The following is a 20,205-nucleotide window of genomic DNA, read 5'->3' as shown; positions in this document are numbered from 1 at the left end:
AAAGTGCTCTAGTTTTAAAAACACATAATCATGAAAAACATAGTCTATCATTCATATTTCATTGCACAGGAGAGTTTTGTAGATAGTTTCCACTAAACAGAGAAATGAACTTGAAAGTGAGACTGCATGTAGCATTTTACATGTTGTGTCTTCAGGAAGAATTTGGTACAAAACCAGCAGTAATGGCTCTAATGTACAGCCTCCAAATCTCTATACAGCAGGATCTCTAAAATGTCTACAAGCACTACAATACAATACCGCTGACTTACAGTATGGGCAATCTTCTCATCTCTGTGACTCATACAATGTTGAAGTTTTATAATAAAGTCTCTATATTCAGTCTAAATGTTTAACTGTTTCAGGGCTAGTGGTTGGTTGGATTACATGAACCAGAGCGACTTCTATTTAGTTATACATACAGTGGGGCAAAAAAAAAAGTATTTAGTCAGCCACCAATTCTGCAAGTTTTCCCACATTTGTTTCCACATTTTGTCTCTCATAGTTGAGGTATACCTATGATGACAATTACAGGCCTCTCTCATCTTTTTAAGTGGGAGAACTTGCACAATTGGTGGCTGACTAAATACTTGTTTGCCCCACTGTACAATATATATATATATATATATATATATATATATATATATATATATATATATATATATATATATATATATATATACCCGCACATGAACTTTAATAGTATCCCAGTCTTAGTCTGTAGGGTTTAATATTGAGCTGGCCCACCCTTTGTAGCTATAACAGCTTCAACTCTTCTGGGAAGGCTATCCACAAGGATGTGTCTATGGGAATGTTTGACCATTCTTCCAGAAGTGCATTTGTGAGGTCAGGTACTGATGTTGGATGAGCAGGCCAGGCTCGCAGTCCTAGCTCTAAGTCATCCCAAAGGTGTTCTTTTGGGTGGAGATCAGGGCTCTGTGCAGGCCAGTCAAGTTCCTCCACCCCAAACTCGCTCATCCATGTCTTTATGGACTTTATGGTCCAAATCATTTGATGGAGGGAGGATTATGGTGTGGGGTTGTTTTTCAGGGGTTGTGCTTGGCCCCTTAGTACCAGTGAAGGGAACACTTAAGGTGTCAGAATACCAAGACATTTTGGACAAGTTCATGCTCTAAACTTTGTGGGAACAGTTTGGGGATGGCCCCTTCCTGTTCCAACATGACTGTGCACCAGTGCACAAAGCAAGGTCCATAAAGACATGGATAAGCAAGTTTGGGGTCGAGGAACTTGACTGGCCTGCACAGAGCCCTGACCTCAACCTGATAGAACACCTTTGGGATGAATTAGAGCAGAGACTGTGAGCCAGGCCTTCTCGTCCAACATCGGTGCCTGACCTCACAAATGCACTTCTGGAAGAATGGTCAAACATTCCCATAGACACACTCCTAAACCTTGTGCACAGCCTTCCCAGAAGAGTTAAAGCTGTTATAACTGCAAAGGGTGGGCCAACTCAATATTTAACTCTACGAACTAAGACTGGGATGCCATTAAAGTACAGTTGCGTGTAAAGGCAGGCGTTCCAATACTTTTGGTAATAAAGTGAATATATACTATATATATACACACACACACATGTTTAACCAGGGATGCCATTTTAGTGTTGCAATAAAAAAGACAAGCCTTAGAATATAATTTGTGCTGTTTTACATCAGAGTAGCAAAAGTATGGCCATTCATTAATTTCAAATAAATGTATGCTAAACGCTATTATATTCATATCTTTAGAAAATGCTGGTTTTGCTAGTAAAACATTGGAGGATGAGAACAATATGGTTAATTTCACTTCCCCATAAGCATGGCCTGTGTTGCCCTGTACTTAATGCAGTTGTATACCCGCAGAAATTTTTTTTTTTTTTTTTTAAACCTGTAAGGCAAAAAGGTATAATGAGCTAGTATGCACCGCATACTAGCTCATTATGAAATACTTACCTTAGAACGAGGCGTCGGCAGCTGATCCCGGTCCACGCCGAGGGAGCTGACATTTCCCCTCTGCGTGTCTTCTGGGTTCGCGGCTCTGGCGCTGTGAGTGGCCAGAGCCCCGATGTCGTCACTCCCGTGCATGCGCACGAGAGACTTCTTTCCGGCTAAGTCCCGCAGCGTCTGCCGGACCTTCACAGTGCATGGGCTGCTGACGTCAGTGGCTGCATGCAAAGTGAATATCTCCTAAAGAGTACAGAAGAATCTTCTAAAGATGATGCACAAGAAAGCCTGCAAACAGTTTGCTGAAGACAAGCAGACTAAGGACATGGATTACTGGAACCATGTCCTGTGGTCTGATGAGATCAGGATAAACCTATTTGGTTCAGATGGTGTCAAGCGTGTGTGGCGGCAACCAGATCAGGAGTACAAAGACAAGTGTGTCTTGCCTACAGTTAAGCATGGTGGTGTCATGGTCCGGGCCTGTGTCGGCACTGGGGAGCTACAGTTCATTGAGGGAACCATGAATGTAAACAGGTACTGTGACATACTGAAACAGAGCATGATCTCCTCACTTCAGAAGCTGAAGGTAAAGGTGATGGACTGGCCAAGCATGTCTCCAGACCTAAACCCTATTGAGCATCTGTGGGGCATCCTCAAATGGAAGGTGGAGGAGCGCAAGGTCTCTAACATCCACCAGCGCAGTGATGTCATCATGGAGGAGTGGAAGAGGACTCCAGTGGTAACCTATGAAGCTCTGGTGAACTCCATGCCCAAGAGGGTTAAGGCAGTGCTGGAAAATAATGGTGGCCACACAAATTATTGACACTTTGGGCCCAATTTGGACATTTACAGGGGTGTACTCACTTTTGTTGCCAGCGGTTTAGACATTAAAGTGGAACTTCAGTCATTTTTTCATCTTTCCATCTAATAAATCCTCTGCCCCTGTTGTTTTAACTTTGGATAGTAAAACTTTTTTTTTCTGCCAGTAAATACATTATACAGTCCACTTCCTGTTTCCTGTCTGGTAAAAAGCCTAAGCTTATGACATCATGCAAAGATCTCTCTCTCGCTGTTGTGAGAGTTTGCCAGGAAAAGAAGGGGGGTGAGTCATAAGAGGGCCAATGAGAGCTGCAGAGCTTGAGGTGTGCCTTTGTGTGTCTGTGTAAATCCAGGAAGTGAACAGGCAGCAGCTTCCGCTGCCCAGTTAAAATGGTTGCAGCCACACTTAGTGGAGGGGGATTTCAGCAGCATATTTGGCAAGAATACAGAATTAAAAAAAATCACAGTATATATAAAATAATATGCAAAGTGGTTGGCGGGAAGCTTTAGAATGGCAAAGATATTTTTATTACAAATGATGAAAGCAGATTGCAGTTCCTCTTTAATGGCTGTGTGTTGAGTTATTTTGAGGGGACAGTAAATTTACACTGTTATACAAGGTGTACACTCACTACTTTACATTGTAGCAAAGTGTCAGTTCTTCAGTGTTGTCACCATGAAAAGATATAATAAAATATTTACAAAAATGTGGGGGGTGTACTCACTTTTGTGAGATACTGTGAGATACTGCATTCAGTTTTGCATGGTTAGCCTTTAAACCAGAGAAGGTTATACTTATACAGGTTTCTTTTACTGTATGTCTCATAACTATAAGAGCAATCCACATAGTTCCAGCAAGAGCACAGTAAGCAGAAAAGCAGTCTGGCACTTACATTAGGAGATGGTTCTTTCTGTTCATATTTTATGTCTTCTTTCCCATTGACCTCTGCCTCTTTCACATGATATGATGTGCCTTCGATAAAATTAATATAGTCTTTATAAGAGCATAATGGGCCTGCCAGGATGCCCAGGAAATTGCAGCAGTAACTTAAATACTCCAGGAGACTTGGCATGTGTCTGTAATTCAAACATACGCAGCTGGTGAGATGTCACTTCTTTGGACAAAAATCAAAACAAAGAAAAAAGCATAATAGGCATTAAAAGCATTACTGTAGTTTTAAAGCTTCCAGTTGCAGGCAGTGACATCCGAAAGGTCTGAATTATATCAACTGGAATGTAAAGTATCTCCGATACCCATAGCAACCAATCAGGGCATGTTGGCATTTCATCATTATTATTGAAAATAATTCTGTTGAATAGCAGGGAGGTGTTGAAAGTTAATTTGCTACAGCTGTCAAATTTTCTAGGTATACCACGGGCTGCTGGTAATACCTGTCATCCTTTAACTTTCAAATGTGAGGTTTAACTGTGGAACATAAAGGAAACAAAGGTGGAGATATTGCTTGTAGTGACCAGATGTAAGCTTCCATATGCCAACTTATTTTAGAGCAATGAAAAGTGGATTTTGATTGCTTGCTGAAGGATATGCAGAGACTTTATATCTTCCAGTGTACAGTGCCCTTGAAATAGCTTTGATATTAGTAACAGAAATCAATTCACATTTAGAAAATTAAATAGTAAAAGTCTCTTGAAATGTAACTACCACCATTACACAAAGAAAAAACAAAAACAAAAAAAACAAAAAAAAAACAGGTTATCAACTGACCCTGAGTACCAAGATATGGAGAAAATCCATTGTTTCATCAAAATTTCAAGTGTTGTTGTAATACAATTTTTAGGTAATGTAATTTTTTTTTTCAAGTTTCCTTTAATATTTGATTTTTTTCTTAGATAATTCTGAAAAATTGTACATTAATAATATGTACTCCTATATGCAGAAGCAGGTAAAGTGTAAGACTATGTTTAAACGCTTTTGCATGCCCTTCTAGAGCCCTTTAGCAGATGCATTGAGGCACTGTTAATTCTTCATCCCCCCCCCCCCCCGGCAACATGTTACTGTGCACACACCACAAAAAAAGCTAAAGTACCGTGCATTTTGATGCTGTGTGATTTTTTAAAAAGGGCCCACTACGTCTTTTGTGTGTTTCTCACAGGACAGCCCATTGAAACTAATAGGCTGTGCCAAAACGGGGAAAAACAATACGCATGTTCCATGTTAGAGCCAGCCTGAACTCAGCTACTGTGCTGTCTTTTTCCCACAGTGCTTTGAAAAAAAATATATATAAACAGCATATCTAAAACATCATAACCATGTAAAAATCATGTAATATATAATTGACCATAAAACATTAAAGTATCTCTTTAAAGAGAATATGTAGTAGTATTACCATTTTATATCTTTGCAGCCAGGTAAATACGAAATGTGATGGTATTGCACAGAGCAGTCCCTTACCTCCTCTTCTGGAGTGCCCCCGCCAACGCTGTCCGCTCCTCCTTTCCTGTTGTTGACCCCTTAGCAAGTCATGTGCTAAGAGGGTACTTGTGCAGGAGCGCTCCTAAGCCAGGCTGTGTGTGTCCATAGACTCACACAGTGCAGCTTGGCCACGCCCCTCTGCTCTCATTATAGGATATGACTGACAGCAGCAGGAGCCGATGGCTCCCGCTGATCTCGATGTATCCTGCAAAACCAGGAAAAGAGGAGAGTGGGGCCGCAGCCAAAAGCAGCACTGGAGCGTGAAAAGAGACAGGTAAGTGTTTGGGGGGGGGGGGGGGGGGGTCACAAAATACTGTAGAAGAACCTTGTATAAAATGTTTAGTTGTAAAATAATAACATCTTATACAAATAATCAATGGTTTCATAAAGCAAGTTTTGTTAGATGTACACATTTATTTCGAAAAATAAACCTTTACACAAATATGAACTTGAAAAAGTTACTAAATAAATATCGAAGTAAAGCCAACCAAAATAATTACCTTTAAGGTAAATTTACTGGGAAACCAAGATTTTATCACATATAAAATATATTATTTTATAACTTTAGCTGTAGGAACTGAACCACTACAAAGATCTGCAGTCGTAGCGGGGCAGCACAATCAAAATGGCCTGGAGGACACACATAATTGAAATCTGGCATGGTAGCAATGTAAGGAGACATCTGTCACATCTGTTCCCCTAGGCTCCCCTAAGTAGTTTACTTTGCACTCATACAGTATAAAATATATGCCAACTGCCTGACAGGTCCTTTCTTAACTCAGCTCTCAGTGAAAATACCAAATGCTCCTGTCTACCTCTGAAAGCTAAAGCTTTTTCATTTTGAAAAGAATGAGGTGGGTTGAAATCTCTGTCAGATTTAAAATGCAGTCTTTATCCATTGTACAGGATGCCAGGGATGGTCCTGGATAGTTTTTTTTTTTTAGTGATTTTGGTTCTGAAGGAGTTAACTGGGGTGCATCAGGGTCCAGAAAAAGAGAAGGAGACAGTCAGCACCTATCTGTGAGGGAGCTGGACATAGCTGAGTGAGCAGGGTGGACTAGCTTGGGACTGAGCCAAGGCTGCTGAACTGTGAGAGCCTCCTCTGTGGAACTCCTGAAGCAGACGGGAAACCCCAAACCCCAGGTGTAGGACTATTGTACAGGCGGTGAGCCATTCTTGTTTTCCATTTGTATTAGAGTTATAGACTATTTTGTGTTCATTTGCAGAAGAAAGCGGTTTTGTTTTCTGGGCTGTTTGAAAGTTCAATAAAAAATGTGATTTTACATGCGGCAGGCGGTGATCCTGAGCTCTCACATCACACCATGTTGAAGTAATTTCTCTTTACCCTTTACTTCCTGTTGTGTCCACAGTACGGGAAGTAAGGAGAATGCTTTAACAGAAACCCAGACAGCGAAAAAAAACATGCTATTAGTTAAATGGGAAAGGGTTTGAAACTCGGTCAAGTTTTTTAACCATCTGGGTCACTACTGAGGAGAGTGCCGTTATTTTTTCTGTGTTATTGGGACAGGAACTGGTACTAAATCACCCAAACTTGGACAAAGATTGCAATAACAACATGGCAGAGGTCTTAGTACTTCCCCTCATGTTGAAGGAAACATTGGCTGGTATTCTTCTTTGACCACTTGCTGGCTGGGGCAATTTTTAAATCCACATGTTAAGAATCTTTTTTTTGCTAGAAAATGATCTAAACCCCAAAATATTATATATTTTCTAAAAGCAAATATATATTAGACTACAAGAGACTCGCACCAAGTGAAATCCATGCATTTACACTGCTTTAAAAGAGATGTATGGGTTTTTGTATTTTTTTAAGAATCATACTTACCTAGGTGGATGCAGCATCTTTGCATCCAATGCATCTTTTCCCTGGCGCCTCTAACACTGAGAACTGAGTGATGGAACACAGCTGATCGCTTGGTTCTTGCAGCTTTTTGAGCCGATAGCTGCTGACTGTCAGCAGCTCTCTGCTCTGCCTTCCCCCCTCCGCACTAACTAGAGCGCTGGGCTGTGGAGGGGGTGGAAACAGCCGACTCAGGCTCTCAGCAGATCGCTGAGAGGCTGAGCCAGGTGCCTGTCCAGGCATGTGGGCGGATCCCAACTTAATTTTCATGATCTTGCCCAAGCCTGGACAGGCTCTGTGACGTCAGCTGACAGCGGGCTTCAGCCCGCTGTCTGCTGCAAACAGATCACAGGGGTGCAGAACGAACTGCACTCCTGTGATCCACAGAAGTACAGCCAAACAAGCTTTGGCTGTACTTCTCCTTTAAGGAAAGTACATTTAATGATATATCATTGAATACAGACCTGCAATAATTTGTGTCTTTTATGCCTGCCTGCTTTAAGTCAGCCATAATAACCTATTCTGTAAATTGTTGGCCTTAGAAGTAAAAGGGATGGCTGACAAAACCGGAATGACAAGTGTTTGTTTTGATTAGCTCACAAGTTGCTGCTTTCAGATAATTGAGTAGAGCATGTTCCTGGGAATGCGTAATGCTGAATTAGCATTTTGTCTGTCTTTCGACACAGTTTCACCAAAAGTAATCTGAGGCTGAAAACACAACAAATATGACATTGTTTCCAATTATGGGAGTAGAAATGTAATCTTCTGATAGCAGCTCCAAAAATGCGGGCATGTACAGTAGATAGGGCAGGGCACAAAGATGTTTATGATATGTAGAGGCATCTGACCTTTCTGAGGACAGAAAAGGTGACAATACATTTCTTTTTTTCAGTTAAGAGCCTGACACTTACAGCACATTGCGCTCTGACCCCACTATCTGTACTGCTCACCTTAGCATTTCTCCTATTGCTTTTCTATGGTAATGTAATGAACTTGTCCTAATAAACAACATTGCTTGTTACTACCTTGCTGTGCAGAAAATGAAGGAAAGCCCTCTGAGCCCTACGGACAATGTATCCACCATATACATGGGAGCTGCTGAATGGAGACTAAAGCTACAGTGGTCACGTCCAGGCACCCCAGTGTACTGCGGTCCTAAATATAATTATGAGTCTCCCAACGTGTGGATAGATGTGGGCCAATTTGGGAGACTCTCAAAATTAGAGTTAGGACAGCAGTACACTGGGATGCCTTGACGTAACCACTGCAGCTCACACATATATTTGCAAATGTGTGCAACTAAACCCCTTGTTTTTAACGTCAACTGTTAGACAGGGTCAGTTTGGTTTTGTTGCAGGCTGGCTGGTAAATGAGCTGGGAATTTTTGTTTGTTTTTTATGTGTGTTGCCCTTCTATGTGTTCCTCCCTGCAAAGGCTAGTCATAGGATGGGATGGTTGCCATTTGTTTATACAGTTAGTGAATTGGTGAGGGGATGCGCTGGATACCTTCAGCTGCCATTGTGCTATTGCTGGGTGTCCTGTGCATTCCTGTACCTTTAAGAAGGGGTGGGCTCCCTCCAGGCATATCTGCCCTTAAACTATTGACTGCTATATGTGCTCCAATTTGGGAGATTCTCAAAATTATAGCGTTAGGACTGCAGTACACTAGGGTGTCTTGATGTGGCCACTGCAGCTTACACATGTATTTGCAAATGTGTGCGACTAAACCCCTTGTCTTTAATGTGAACTGTTAGACAGGATCAATTCGGTTTTGTTGCAGGCTGGCAGGTAAGTGAGCTGGTATTTTTTGTTTGTTTTTGATGTGTATTGTCCTTCCATGTGCACCTTGCTGCAAAGGCTAGTTATAGGTTGGGTTTGTTGCCATTTGTTTGTATAATCTCAATAAGGGCCTGTGCTGACCGACTTTGAGCTTGTGTTGGTGTCAGTTTGGGAAGCTTCTGAGATCATTTAGAATTCACTGACAGGTGCATTTGACCTACCTCCTACCTGACCTGCTTCAAGTGGATTTTGCAATTTAACACACTTATATGGGGATGCATAACCTGCTTGAAATGAACAGAAGCCCAATGACATAGGTCCTTAAGTTTTTACCAAAGTATGCATCCCCAGTGCAGAAATTATAACCATGAGAGGAAATGACTATGGTCGGGAGACTAAGACAAGGACTCGGGAACCTCAAATGACTTGTCAGAAGACATCAGAATTTTAAAAAATGCAGGTAGTTGGGCTTTAAAATTAGCCAAATCTTTGTGTTAGCTTCCTGAAATATTTTTAAACCCCCTGTGTATCATCATTTTGTCAGGGATAAATATGGGATAGTGCTGTGGGATAATAAGGTTTTCTTGCATTGTACAGTGCTGTAAATTGAACAAATGGAGCTTCATGCTTTGAGAAAAGAGAGCAGAAATGTTCTTATCAGTAAGCTGACATTTGTAACCAGTCATACTCTTGGATAAGCTATATTGCAATAACTGTAAAGGAGAAAAGTAAATGATCAGTACCTAGCCATGGTCTCTGGGTGTTTGACTGGAAAATTGGCTGAACAGATTTACAAATGTTCGGATGGGTAAGACAGTTTGTGACGATGTTTTTTATCCGTGAATTACATGTCTGTCTACACTTTTTGGTTGAAATAGATGGACTTGTGTCTTTTTTCAACCTGACTAACTATGTAACTATTTAACTTACACTTAAATCATATCTAATTTAAGAATTAACTTGGAATCACTCTTATCCTGTTCCACGTAGCAACCACCTATGATTAGCACAAAAGTCAAGATAACCAGTAACCAAAAACTAAAGATCCATAACTCAGTGACCATTACAATTACTTCTTACTACAATAAGCCCACCTGTCTGTTACAGCATAGATACATATAATTACCAGCAGCAGTTTATACAGTACAAATTATTAGCAGGTGTCAAAGTGAGCTTGAAGCCCCATTTACACCCACAGTGTACAAAGCCAACAGTCATTTGTAAGTAATGTTGCTAGGTGGTGGCAATTTTTTATCTTGTACGACATTTGCGCAGTTGTTTATCAAATGCATATTTTCAGCAAAAAATTAATTTTAGTGCACAAAAACATAATATAACACCCAATGTTTTGGTAAAATATACAAGATGGTATTGTGTTGAGTAAAAAGAAACCAAACGTGTCAAGCTTTCAAATTCTGCATGCCTTTGAAATGTTGAACTAAGAAAAATTCTACCTAGGGTGTCCCCCTGCCAACAGTGGTCCACCCTGGGTAGAGGGCTAGCATGTAAATAGTTTTGGGAAGGAGCTTCCAGAGTTTGCCATAAAAAGTGGCTAAAGAGCAAGCTACAGCATAAATAGAGGCTGTAAAGACTTTTTTCAGAGCTTCCTCTTAGGGGAGAAGCATGGAATTAAAGGGAAATGTTCCTCGCCATTGCCAGCTTCTTCTACTTGGCTTCTTCTGGGTGCTGTTGTTCGGCCAGCTTGATTGGCCAGTGCAGGATGATGCAGAGATACTCAGTGAGCTTAGTGGAACCACTCCCTGTCCAGACATGTGTAGCCTTATGAGAAATGGCCCTCCCCAAACAGGATATGGTAGATAAATAAGAGAACCAGAACATTTGCTAAGTGGAAGAGTGGGTTTGATACTAAAGTTGGCAGTGCCTCCACCCAACACAGAGGATATTCCCTTCCTGGGAAATAATCAGGAATCTAAACAAAATAATTAGGAGCAGAAGAACTAAAATGGATACATTCAGTTGGAAGAATATTTCTAGGATGAAGGAAAGGGAATAGGAATCATTCCCACCCTATTCAGAAACCAGCAAATAATAAATGAGATTGTAACAGTAAGGAGTATTTGCGTGCAGTGCCCAATTTTTAGAATCTGTAACTCAAGAGATGAATCAGAAAATACAGAGAGACAGTATGAAAAGAAAATATGTAAATGGAGTTCCCAATCAATCCCACAAATCCTAAAAAGGGTAAATGGGATAGTATCTACTATACTCAAAGAATAGAGAGGAGATAACGGAAACTGCCAGAATCTAGGACGCCAAATTCTCTCAATGAGGATCTATTAGACATTCCACAATGGGAAAGCTAGGAAGAAAAGGAGCACTTGGGTGGAACTAATAGTCAGTGCAGTAAGCAGAGTTCCTAAATATCAGGAAAGATAATCAGTTCCATATAAAGGGAAAACAGCAGGAACCAATGTCCGTAGACCTTGCAGGTCAAAAAGTCCTCCATGAGAGAGACAGGTCTGAGAAAAGCAATTATCCTATATGTTAGTAAATGTTAGTACACCTCATTAAGAAAAAGGGGAGGGGGAGGAAAGGGGTAATATACCTCAAAATAGGCTCCAGTCAATACAGGAAGACCAAAGACTTAGGGTGTGGGAAGCCTAAATAATCCAGGATTATGTACACTGGGGTACAGAAAACACAGAAGAGTAAGGAAAATCAACTGAAGCAGATACCTGCCTGTAGGATCTAGAGTAGAAGTTACAGGTTGAAGCTTGAGCAACCATACTGAGAAACAGAAATGCCCAAGAGACCCAAAAGGATGAGCAAACAATACCCCACTGGTAAAAGTGGGGTGTACCTGCAAACAGAAATGTATGGCTTTGAGAACTCCAGGTCGAGGGACCAGCAGGAATAGAATCTCCACTATCCAGCGCATAGTGAAGAGATGCCTTCCCTCAAGGTTAAGTGAATAAGGTAATCTTTAAACATATACTCTACATTCCAGGCACAAAGCCAAAGTGCTCTACACATATGGATAGACATCACTGCCATGTGAGAGACAAATTTACATGCTTCTACTGTAAGAGGTCATCACAACTAAAGTGGGTTGCCTGAGACATTTGCCTGAGAGATTTAATAACGCAAAATCAAAGCCAACAGAGGACAAAGGGTTGTTCCAATTAAATAAAACTGATACCTACATAGGGAGACCAATTATCTATCAGCAAAAACCGTAACAGTAGATACACCATCAAGCAGTGTTGTGATACATCTGTTATGGTGAAGAACTGGAGGGCGCACTAAAGGAAGGGACCATTTATCAATAAATTCCCTATCAAAGGGAAAAAGCTTTATCACATTGTCAAGAGGAAGCTATAATTTAATTGGATGTTCCCAATCCTCACTGAGGAACATTTTAATTATTGAGTATACAGTATATGGAAGGTCTTTAGAGCAGCATGAGCTCTAAAAGACTGTATACCTGGTACAACAGGTTGATCCCTAGAGGAGTACATAGCAGAGCGTATTGCTTCAATCAGATTGGAAACAGATTGCATGAAGTTTATGGAACCTGTTCAAATAAAGTCTCATTAAAGGCAGATTGTGAAAGCTCTGAATCTGAAACAGAGATGGTGATGATAGTAAAAAAGGTGGCTGTGTATCTGCACTATCTAACATATTTGAAAAGCAGCCAGCACAGTTTGTAGATCATCAAACAAAAATATAAAAAGTCCAAAATGCAGCGCTTCAAAATGTCATTAATCATATGACAGTTCTGTCATTGAAGAGATAGGGAATATGAAGGACCCTTCACCAGCTTCAGTGTGTATGAAAACAGCTCACCACACCCAAGTGAATCCAATCTGCTTACCAGAGAGTAATGGTAAAAAGGCATGTAATCATAAATCACAAAGGATCAAGGTGTCAAACTCCAAATATTGCAAATCAATCACAGGGAATCCATAATCCAGACCACATGTAGTCACCAGCTCATCAAACTGCAAAACAAGGATGCATATGATATACGCTCATCAATGAGAAGTTACCCAAATGGAAAGAAAATAAGGCAGCAATAGTGAAGCCCGTAAGGTATAAAAACAATAATTTATTGTAGTGCACTTACAGGTTTTGCACGCCTCTGATGATATCCTATGGGATGAAACATGCCAGGCTGGTAGATGTAAGCACTCTGTGAGCCGCGGATTTTCTACTATACATCAGGATGCCTGTATTTTTCTACTACCTGTAAGTGGACTACAATAAATTATTGCTTTTATACCTTATGGGCTTCACTATTGCTGCCTTATTTTCTTTCCATTTGGGTAACTTCTCATTGATGAGCGTATATCATATCTATCCTTGTTTTGGAGTTTGATGAGCTGGTGGCTATATGTGGTCTGGATTATGGATTCCCTGTGATTGATTTGCAGTATTTGAAGTGTGACACCTTGATCCTTTGTGATTTATGAATACATGCCTTTTTACCATTACTCTCTGGTAAGCAGATTGGATTCACTTGGGTGTGGTGTGCTGTTTCATACACACTGAACCTGGGGAAGGGTCCTTCATATTCCCTATCTCTTCAATGACAGAACTGTCATATGATTAATGACAATTTGAAGCGCTGTATTTTGGACTTTTTAGAGATGGTGATGGGGCTTCAGGCATGCTGAAAGGTAAAGGCCCATTAAGGTCAGTAGCAGACTTTTATACAGAAGGCCCTGGAGCATGATTAGAACTTCTACAAGCTGAATACTTCACTGATACACAGACTTTAGGCTCAGGCAGCAGAGAAACAGAAGCTGCTAATAAGGACAACATTACAGAATTAGAATTTCCTGGATCCAGGTTATGAACATTGTTTTTTTTCTCTGGATACCAGAAAATTATTTCTAATTGTTAGAAACAGTAGGAGAGTAATTGATAAGGCTACCCGTTGTACTGGGACCATCTTCTGAGCTTCTTTTAAAAGACTTGTGCTGCTTATTGAGAAGCAATTAACATGAATCATGATTTGCTTAAAGAATATCAACAACATTAAACACAACATTTCATATTCCTCATATGTGCCTGCTATACCATGTATTTGTATGAAAAAGTATCCTGTTCTCTTTGTATTGCTTCCTTTGGGTGAAATACCTGGTGTTCCTTTTATACTGCCAGTCCCTCTGATTTCCTATCAGAAACTGACCAAACTAGGCATGAGAGCACAGCATGATCACTCCTCTATCTGTGCTGAGAACTCAGCCTGCTCTCTTCCAGCTATTAGACTTTTCCTGACACACCTTCCCCCCTTCCTTACAGCCATTCACTGGGAAGACCAGTTACTGTGGTTTCTCCTCCCTTAGCTCCTTCGGCCGTATTCTTTGAATGTGTTGTGAGAGACAGTCACGTACATTGTGAATGGGTCATGCTAAAAGGCTGTGCCATGGCTCTAGAACTTGAAAGCACTCTACGAATTACTAATACATTAGATGAATAACACATTTTAGGATATCTTAAAGTGGAGTTCCACCCGTTTTTACAACTCTTCAGCATCCCTCACTAAACTGTGCACTGTAAACAAATTGGATATTTTTTTAATTTTTTTTTTCAGAACCTACTGTATATCTGCTGTATTCATTTTTCACTTCCTCCTCCCTGGCCGTGGCCCATCGCATCATTTCCTGTTTGCAATGCCTTCTGGGAAGGGGTGGCAACTTCCTCTGACACTGCCATTGCTATGGAAACCTGACCTGAAACCTATTACACTGCTTGTGCTGCACTGAACATGTGCGAGATCTGCAAGGATGAGATCCAGGAAGAAATACAGTCTGGCTTCAGATGCCCACAATTAAGATGGCCACAGCCTGCTGTAAGTTTATAAAATAACAAACTACTGCTATAAACTAAGAAAACAGACCTTAGTTTACAGACTAACTTTACTAGAATACATTAAGCTTGTGTATTATATATATATATATATAATATATTATATTATATGTTCTCTGACTGATGCACATCTTGTGCAGTCTGCACCAGACATCGCTGGTCCTTACGCCTATATGAGCAACACCAGGAATTGAGATAACACTCGTTTGTTTGGGATCCATCCGGAGCCTGTTCCAGTAGACCAAGAGGGACATCCAGGCCCAGCCAGAGGGATACCCAGGCCCAGCAGAGGCTCTACCCTTGCCTCCACCGTTCCACACCTCTGCCCTTGGCGGCATAAAGCCCTACTGATTCTATGCTCCTGGCAGTAGAATCCAACTTGTCCGGTAAGCCTATTCCATCTTTCCGTTTATCTTGATGACATCTGTACTGACCGTTGAAAAGTTGAACCAACCACCATACGGATCATTTATATCCACTATGGACTGTTTCCTTTTTTCACTATAACACGTCATCATTGGGACATTTTTTCATGTGCACAGTATTTATTTGCACATGTGTTTTTTAGCGCTACTATTGATTTCGATTTCTTCTATACATTTTTGTCACATGGTTTGTAGCAGCTTTATATATGTTTTTTAGGGTAGCGCATTAATCAATCCTCCTTTCTTGTGTATTATAGGGATATTTTTATTTAAAAAGTATAATTTTGGCTGGAACACCACTTTAACCACAATCAGAGACCCACTGTGAGTGAGATTGCAGAGACTGCATCACAATAGAAGCTGTGCCAAAACTGTGGGGTCTGCACATCGCTCTGGGGCTAACTGACATAGTGCACATGAGTCTTGAAAGCTCCAGAATGCAGAACACGGTGTGCAAAGATGACATACCAGATTATCTTTGCCAATTCTACAGGCTTATTTACAAAACACACGGAGTCATAAGAGACTCGGTTACACCAGAGGATGTGCCATGATTCTGAAACAGGAGAGCGTGCTGCAGCTAACTGATACTTTTCACACGGGCCTGAAAAGCGCCACAATACAGAACTCAAACACGCAATGCAAAGCCCAGTGCTCGAAGGTTATGTTCAAGGACAGGCCCACAATCTTCAGTCCAGCAGGCTCTGGGCACAGCCTCCAAAGCTATTCCTGAGGATACGCAGATCCAAATGGAGCTTCCGATCAGGTCAGCCTAAAAACGTACAGGTGAACCAAATTGTACCGCTGATTGAGAAAAGGTCCCAAGATGTTGAAAATTAAGCATATATTGTTTGTTATAATGTATTCCGTGTGCATCAATGATTTCTTTTTTTTCTTTGTCCTGTAAAAGTGAAGTTACACTTAACGTGTATGGACAGCCAAAACATCTGTGTCCTGGTTGGGGAGATTTTCCTTCACTCCGTGTTGCAAAGACACAGCAGAAAGTGACAGGAAATCTCCCCAAAATGAGAATTTCTATTTTATACTGTTTTCACCAGTGCTAGTATCACCACTAAAAGACTTCTTTTGTATATTTTAGATTTCCCTAAGCTTTTTGTTTCTGTGACAACTGTTGTGAGAAGAAATAAGGAGGTACTACCTTAGCAGGTACTACTGAACACCCCTTTCATTTTATGGAGCTAAGAAAAGGGTGAGGTGATCTGTAGTCTTAGAGGAGAAGTAAAGTCAAAGCTCGTTTGGCTTTATTTCTCCTGTGGATCACCGGAGTGAAGTGTGTTCTGCACTCCCATGACCCATTTTCAGAAAACAGTGGGCTGAAGCTTGGTGTCGATGACACAGAGCCGGTCCAGGCTGGGGAAAGATCACGACCATATGATCGGGATCCACCCAGGAGCCTGGACCGACAGCTAGCTCAGCCTCTCAGTGAGCCGTTGAGTGCCTGAGCCAGCCATTCCCCCACCCTCCACAGCCCAGCACTCCAATGAGTATGGGGGAGGGGGGGGCAGAGCAGATAGCCGGTGACTGAAAGTTAAAAAAAAAAAAAATCACAAACTGCTCTTTTAAGGCACTTTTTTCCTAGGATGACAATGCTGATTCTCCATTTGAAGCATCACAAAGTGGAGATATAAAAAAAAAGCCTGGAAAAAAAAGAAAACGAATGCAACCAAAACATCTAGGACTGGTAAGCTGCAATATATTACAGTTTTGATTTCTGGTTTAGATATTATTTACAATGTATGTAGAGCCAAACATTTTTTTGCTCTGGATAGAATAGGGAATATTTGCAACCGATGGCATGCTTTTATTACTGTTTGTGGCCACTCTTGGAAGATTCACCCTTTCTATTTGTCATTGTAACCATTGTCAGAAAGGCAAAAAGGGATGGAAAATGTGAAACCTTAGAGCTGTCACCAGAAATATAAGGTTACATAGTTAGTGAGGTTGAAAAAAGACACAAGTCCATCTAATTCAACCATAAAAATAAATAAAATAAATAATATCCTACAATCCCATATACCCAATCCTATACCCACAGTTGATCCAGAGGAAGGCAAAAAACCCCAGCAAAGCATGATCCAATTTGCTACAGCAGGGGAAAAAGATCCTTCCTGACCCCCCGAGAGGCAATCAGATTTTCCCTGGATCAACTTTACCTATAAATGTTAGTACCCGGTTATATTTTGTACATTTAGGAAAGTATCCAGGCCTTTCTTAAAGCAATCTACTGAGCTGGCCAGAACCACATCTGGAGGGAGTCTATTCCACATTTTCACAGCTCTTACTGTGAAGAAACCTCTCTATATTTGGACCCAAAATCTCTTTTCCTCTAGGCGTAAGGAGTTCCTCCCTGTCGTCTGTGTTGACCGTGAAGTGAAAAACTCAACACCGAGTTCACTTTATGGACCCCCTATATATTTGCACATGTTGACCATATCCCCCCTTAAACCTTCTCTTCTCAAGAGAGAATAAATTCAGTTCCTCTAATCTTTCCTCATAGCCAAGTTCCTCCATGCCTCTTATCAGTTTGGTTGCCCTTTTCTGCACTTTCTCCAGTTCCCCGATATCCTTTTTGAGAACCAGTGCCACAAACTGAACTGCATATTCCAGCTGAGGTCTTACTAATGATTTGTACAGGGGCAAAATGATCTCTCTCTGGAGTCCATACCTCTCTTAATACAAGAAAGAACTTTGCTTGCTTTGGAAACCGCAGCTTGGCATTGCATGGTATTATTGAGCCTATGATCTACCAAAACCCCCAGATCCTCCTCCACTATGGATCCCCCCAGTTGTACTCCCCCTAGTATGTATGATGCATGCATATTCTTAACCCCCAAGTGCATAAGGTGAGGGTAAATCTTCTATTGGAGACACCTGTTGTGAAGACAATTGTCTAGGAGGGAACTACCCTTACTTTGTAAAGTTTGCCCCTCACTTCCTGTTGTGTATCCGATACAGAAAGTGAAGAGAAATCTTCCCAATGGAAGATAGAAAACAATGGTTGCCCCATTTCCTACTCTATCCATAACAAAAATGGTTTTGGCTATGGGTACACTCTAAGGAAAACTTTTAAACGCAAAACGAATTCTATCCCTGTAATCACATAAAAAAACAAAAATGTAATTGCATGTTTAAATAAGACTCATCTAGATGCAGAAGATGTAATACAATATGGAATTGAGCTACAGAAAAAGCTCATTCAGCAGGCAGACATGTTATCACATCAGTGGATATGGTTGAGAAATTAGTGATTCAATTATCACTGTGTGCGAATGCGCTGTGACTTGGGAAGTCGCCCGGCTGGTAATCATACACCGTGTCATTACCTAAAGCTGAAACCATTATCTACAGTGCCTGCTATGTCTGAAAAGACATGTCTACAGAGTACTAACCCGTGTGCTCTCAGTATGGGATGAAGGTTTGCGTGGAACGAAAATGTTTACATAAGTCTGGTAGACTTTTTTGTGACTCTGCCTGTAGGCTTTGTGTAACCATTTCTGAAACCTCTAGAGTTTTTCAGCTAGATATTTTGTGTGTAGTATAGCACTCTTGTCTACTGAGCCTCCTTGCCCTTCACATTAAAGGGCTAATTAGGATTAATCGAAGGTGATGACCATATAAACTTGTAGGTATGGTGTAGCATGGTGTGGCGCCAATAAGAAAACTTATATTGAAGTAAGACAGCAACAGTTCACAATAACCTGGTGGGACAGCTACCCAGCCAGGCACACTCACAGTTCCCAATAACAGGAATTAGTAGGTTATAGCCGAACTGACAGTGTCTGTTTAGAGGGGACGTAATGAGGTCTGGCAGTCTTGTGCCCAAACATGAAGGTATCCAAAGAGATGTGACCCTACGCATTCCCTTCTAGCCAGGAACCTTTTCCTACTGCTAGTACTGTTCCTAACAGATGGGGTACCGTTCCCCACTCTACCCACTCGCATAGTGTGTCCCAAACACTGGAGCCAGGGTCCTAAATAGACTCCGAGACACCTAAGATGCTGCCCCAGTGATTTTAGAAACCATAAAGGAATCCTGTTACTCATGACTTTTACCCCTGTATTGCTGCTGTGGTTGAGCATCACCTGCAGTGGAGACATCAGACTGCACCTGCCTACAAACATTGTAAGGAGTTGTGAGATTTGCATATCAACTGTCTACATCTGTAGATCCTCTAAATGTTATGGCATAGGGTTTAATTGAGGGCGATCTCTGTCTATGCATATTACAATAATTATTCAGCTTAAATTGCCATGATATTGTCAATAAATTACAATTTCAGCTTTACATAGTCCCAGCACACTAAATTGCCTAACTGCATTACAAAACCATATAAATGACAATGTGCTCTATTAATGGACTCTCCGTAATGTAAAATAAATAAACAACTGAGGGATCCAGTGGAAACAAAATGACACAACTGCCATGTTCTTGAAGGAAGAATCCGAGCGATACAACAGCCACAAATTCATTTATCCCCTTCCAATGCTGGTCTCATACCTGATCTTTTGGATTGTTTTGGCCTTTATTTTTCACACCTTGATCTGTATTTGCCCGTGTAGGAGAAGTCATTTGGAATTTTCAAACAATCCAATTGAATGGAAACCTTAGCTGATCTGACAGCGTGATGTCTGCATCTAGAATCTGCATTATTCAGGACAGCCGCAAGGATTTACAGCTAACAGTGTCTGCAGAGCCCAGGGTTTAGTTGAAAACCACCAAAACATTCTTAAGATTTATCAGAGAACAAACGCAGAAACTACAAGCCATGAGAATCTGTTTGCCTCTGCACCTGAAGATTTTTTTGGTGATTTCAAGAAGCTTTTCTGTACTGAAGTATACCAGTAAATGCTCTTGTATATTCCAAAGCACTAAATTTACCAACAATGTTCTATAGACAATTACATCTGAGTAAACAACCTGCATTGTGCCTTGCTTGAGGATTATGGTTGAATATATTTATATTACAATGTTTCAAAGGGATACAAAATAACAGAGGATAAGGGGGGGGGGGGAAAGGGCTAACAATCAAAAACAGTACAATTGTACTACCATGAACATCGTAGGCAAGTGTTGTCCACATTGTCTACACTTTT

The 20,205-nt window shown here is 40.9% G+C and overlaps 1 protein-coding gene across 1 annotated transcript in view; it reads right to left on the bottom strand.

Annotated features, from left to right (window-relative positions):
• MBOAT2 (membrane bound glycerophospholipid O-acyltransferase 2) overlaps nucleotides 1-20,205 on the bottom strand; it is a 319,612-nt gene that overhangs the window by 48,106 nt on the left and 251,301 nt on the right. Inside the window, exon 7 of the mRNA XM_073625406.1 lies at nucleotides 3,650-3,833. Within this exon, the coding sequence (XP_073481507.1) occupies nucleotides 3,650-3,833 (184 nt within the window). The remainder of the gene's footprint in view (nucleotides 1-3,649; nucleotides 3,834-20,205) is intronic.

Source organism: Aquarana catesbeiana, linkage group LG04 (assembly GCF_042186555.1).
Source record: "Aquarana catesbeiana isolate 2022-GZ linkage group LG04, ASM4218655v1, whole genome shotgun sequence".
NCBI classification, from domain to species: domain Eukaryota; kingdom Metazoa; phylum Chordata; class Amphibia; order Anura; family Ranidae; genus Aquarana; species Aquarana catesbeiana.
This window is presented reverse-complemented; position numbering and strand designations above follow the sequence as displayed.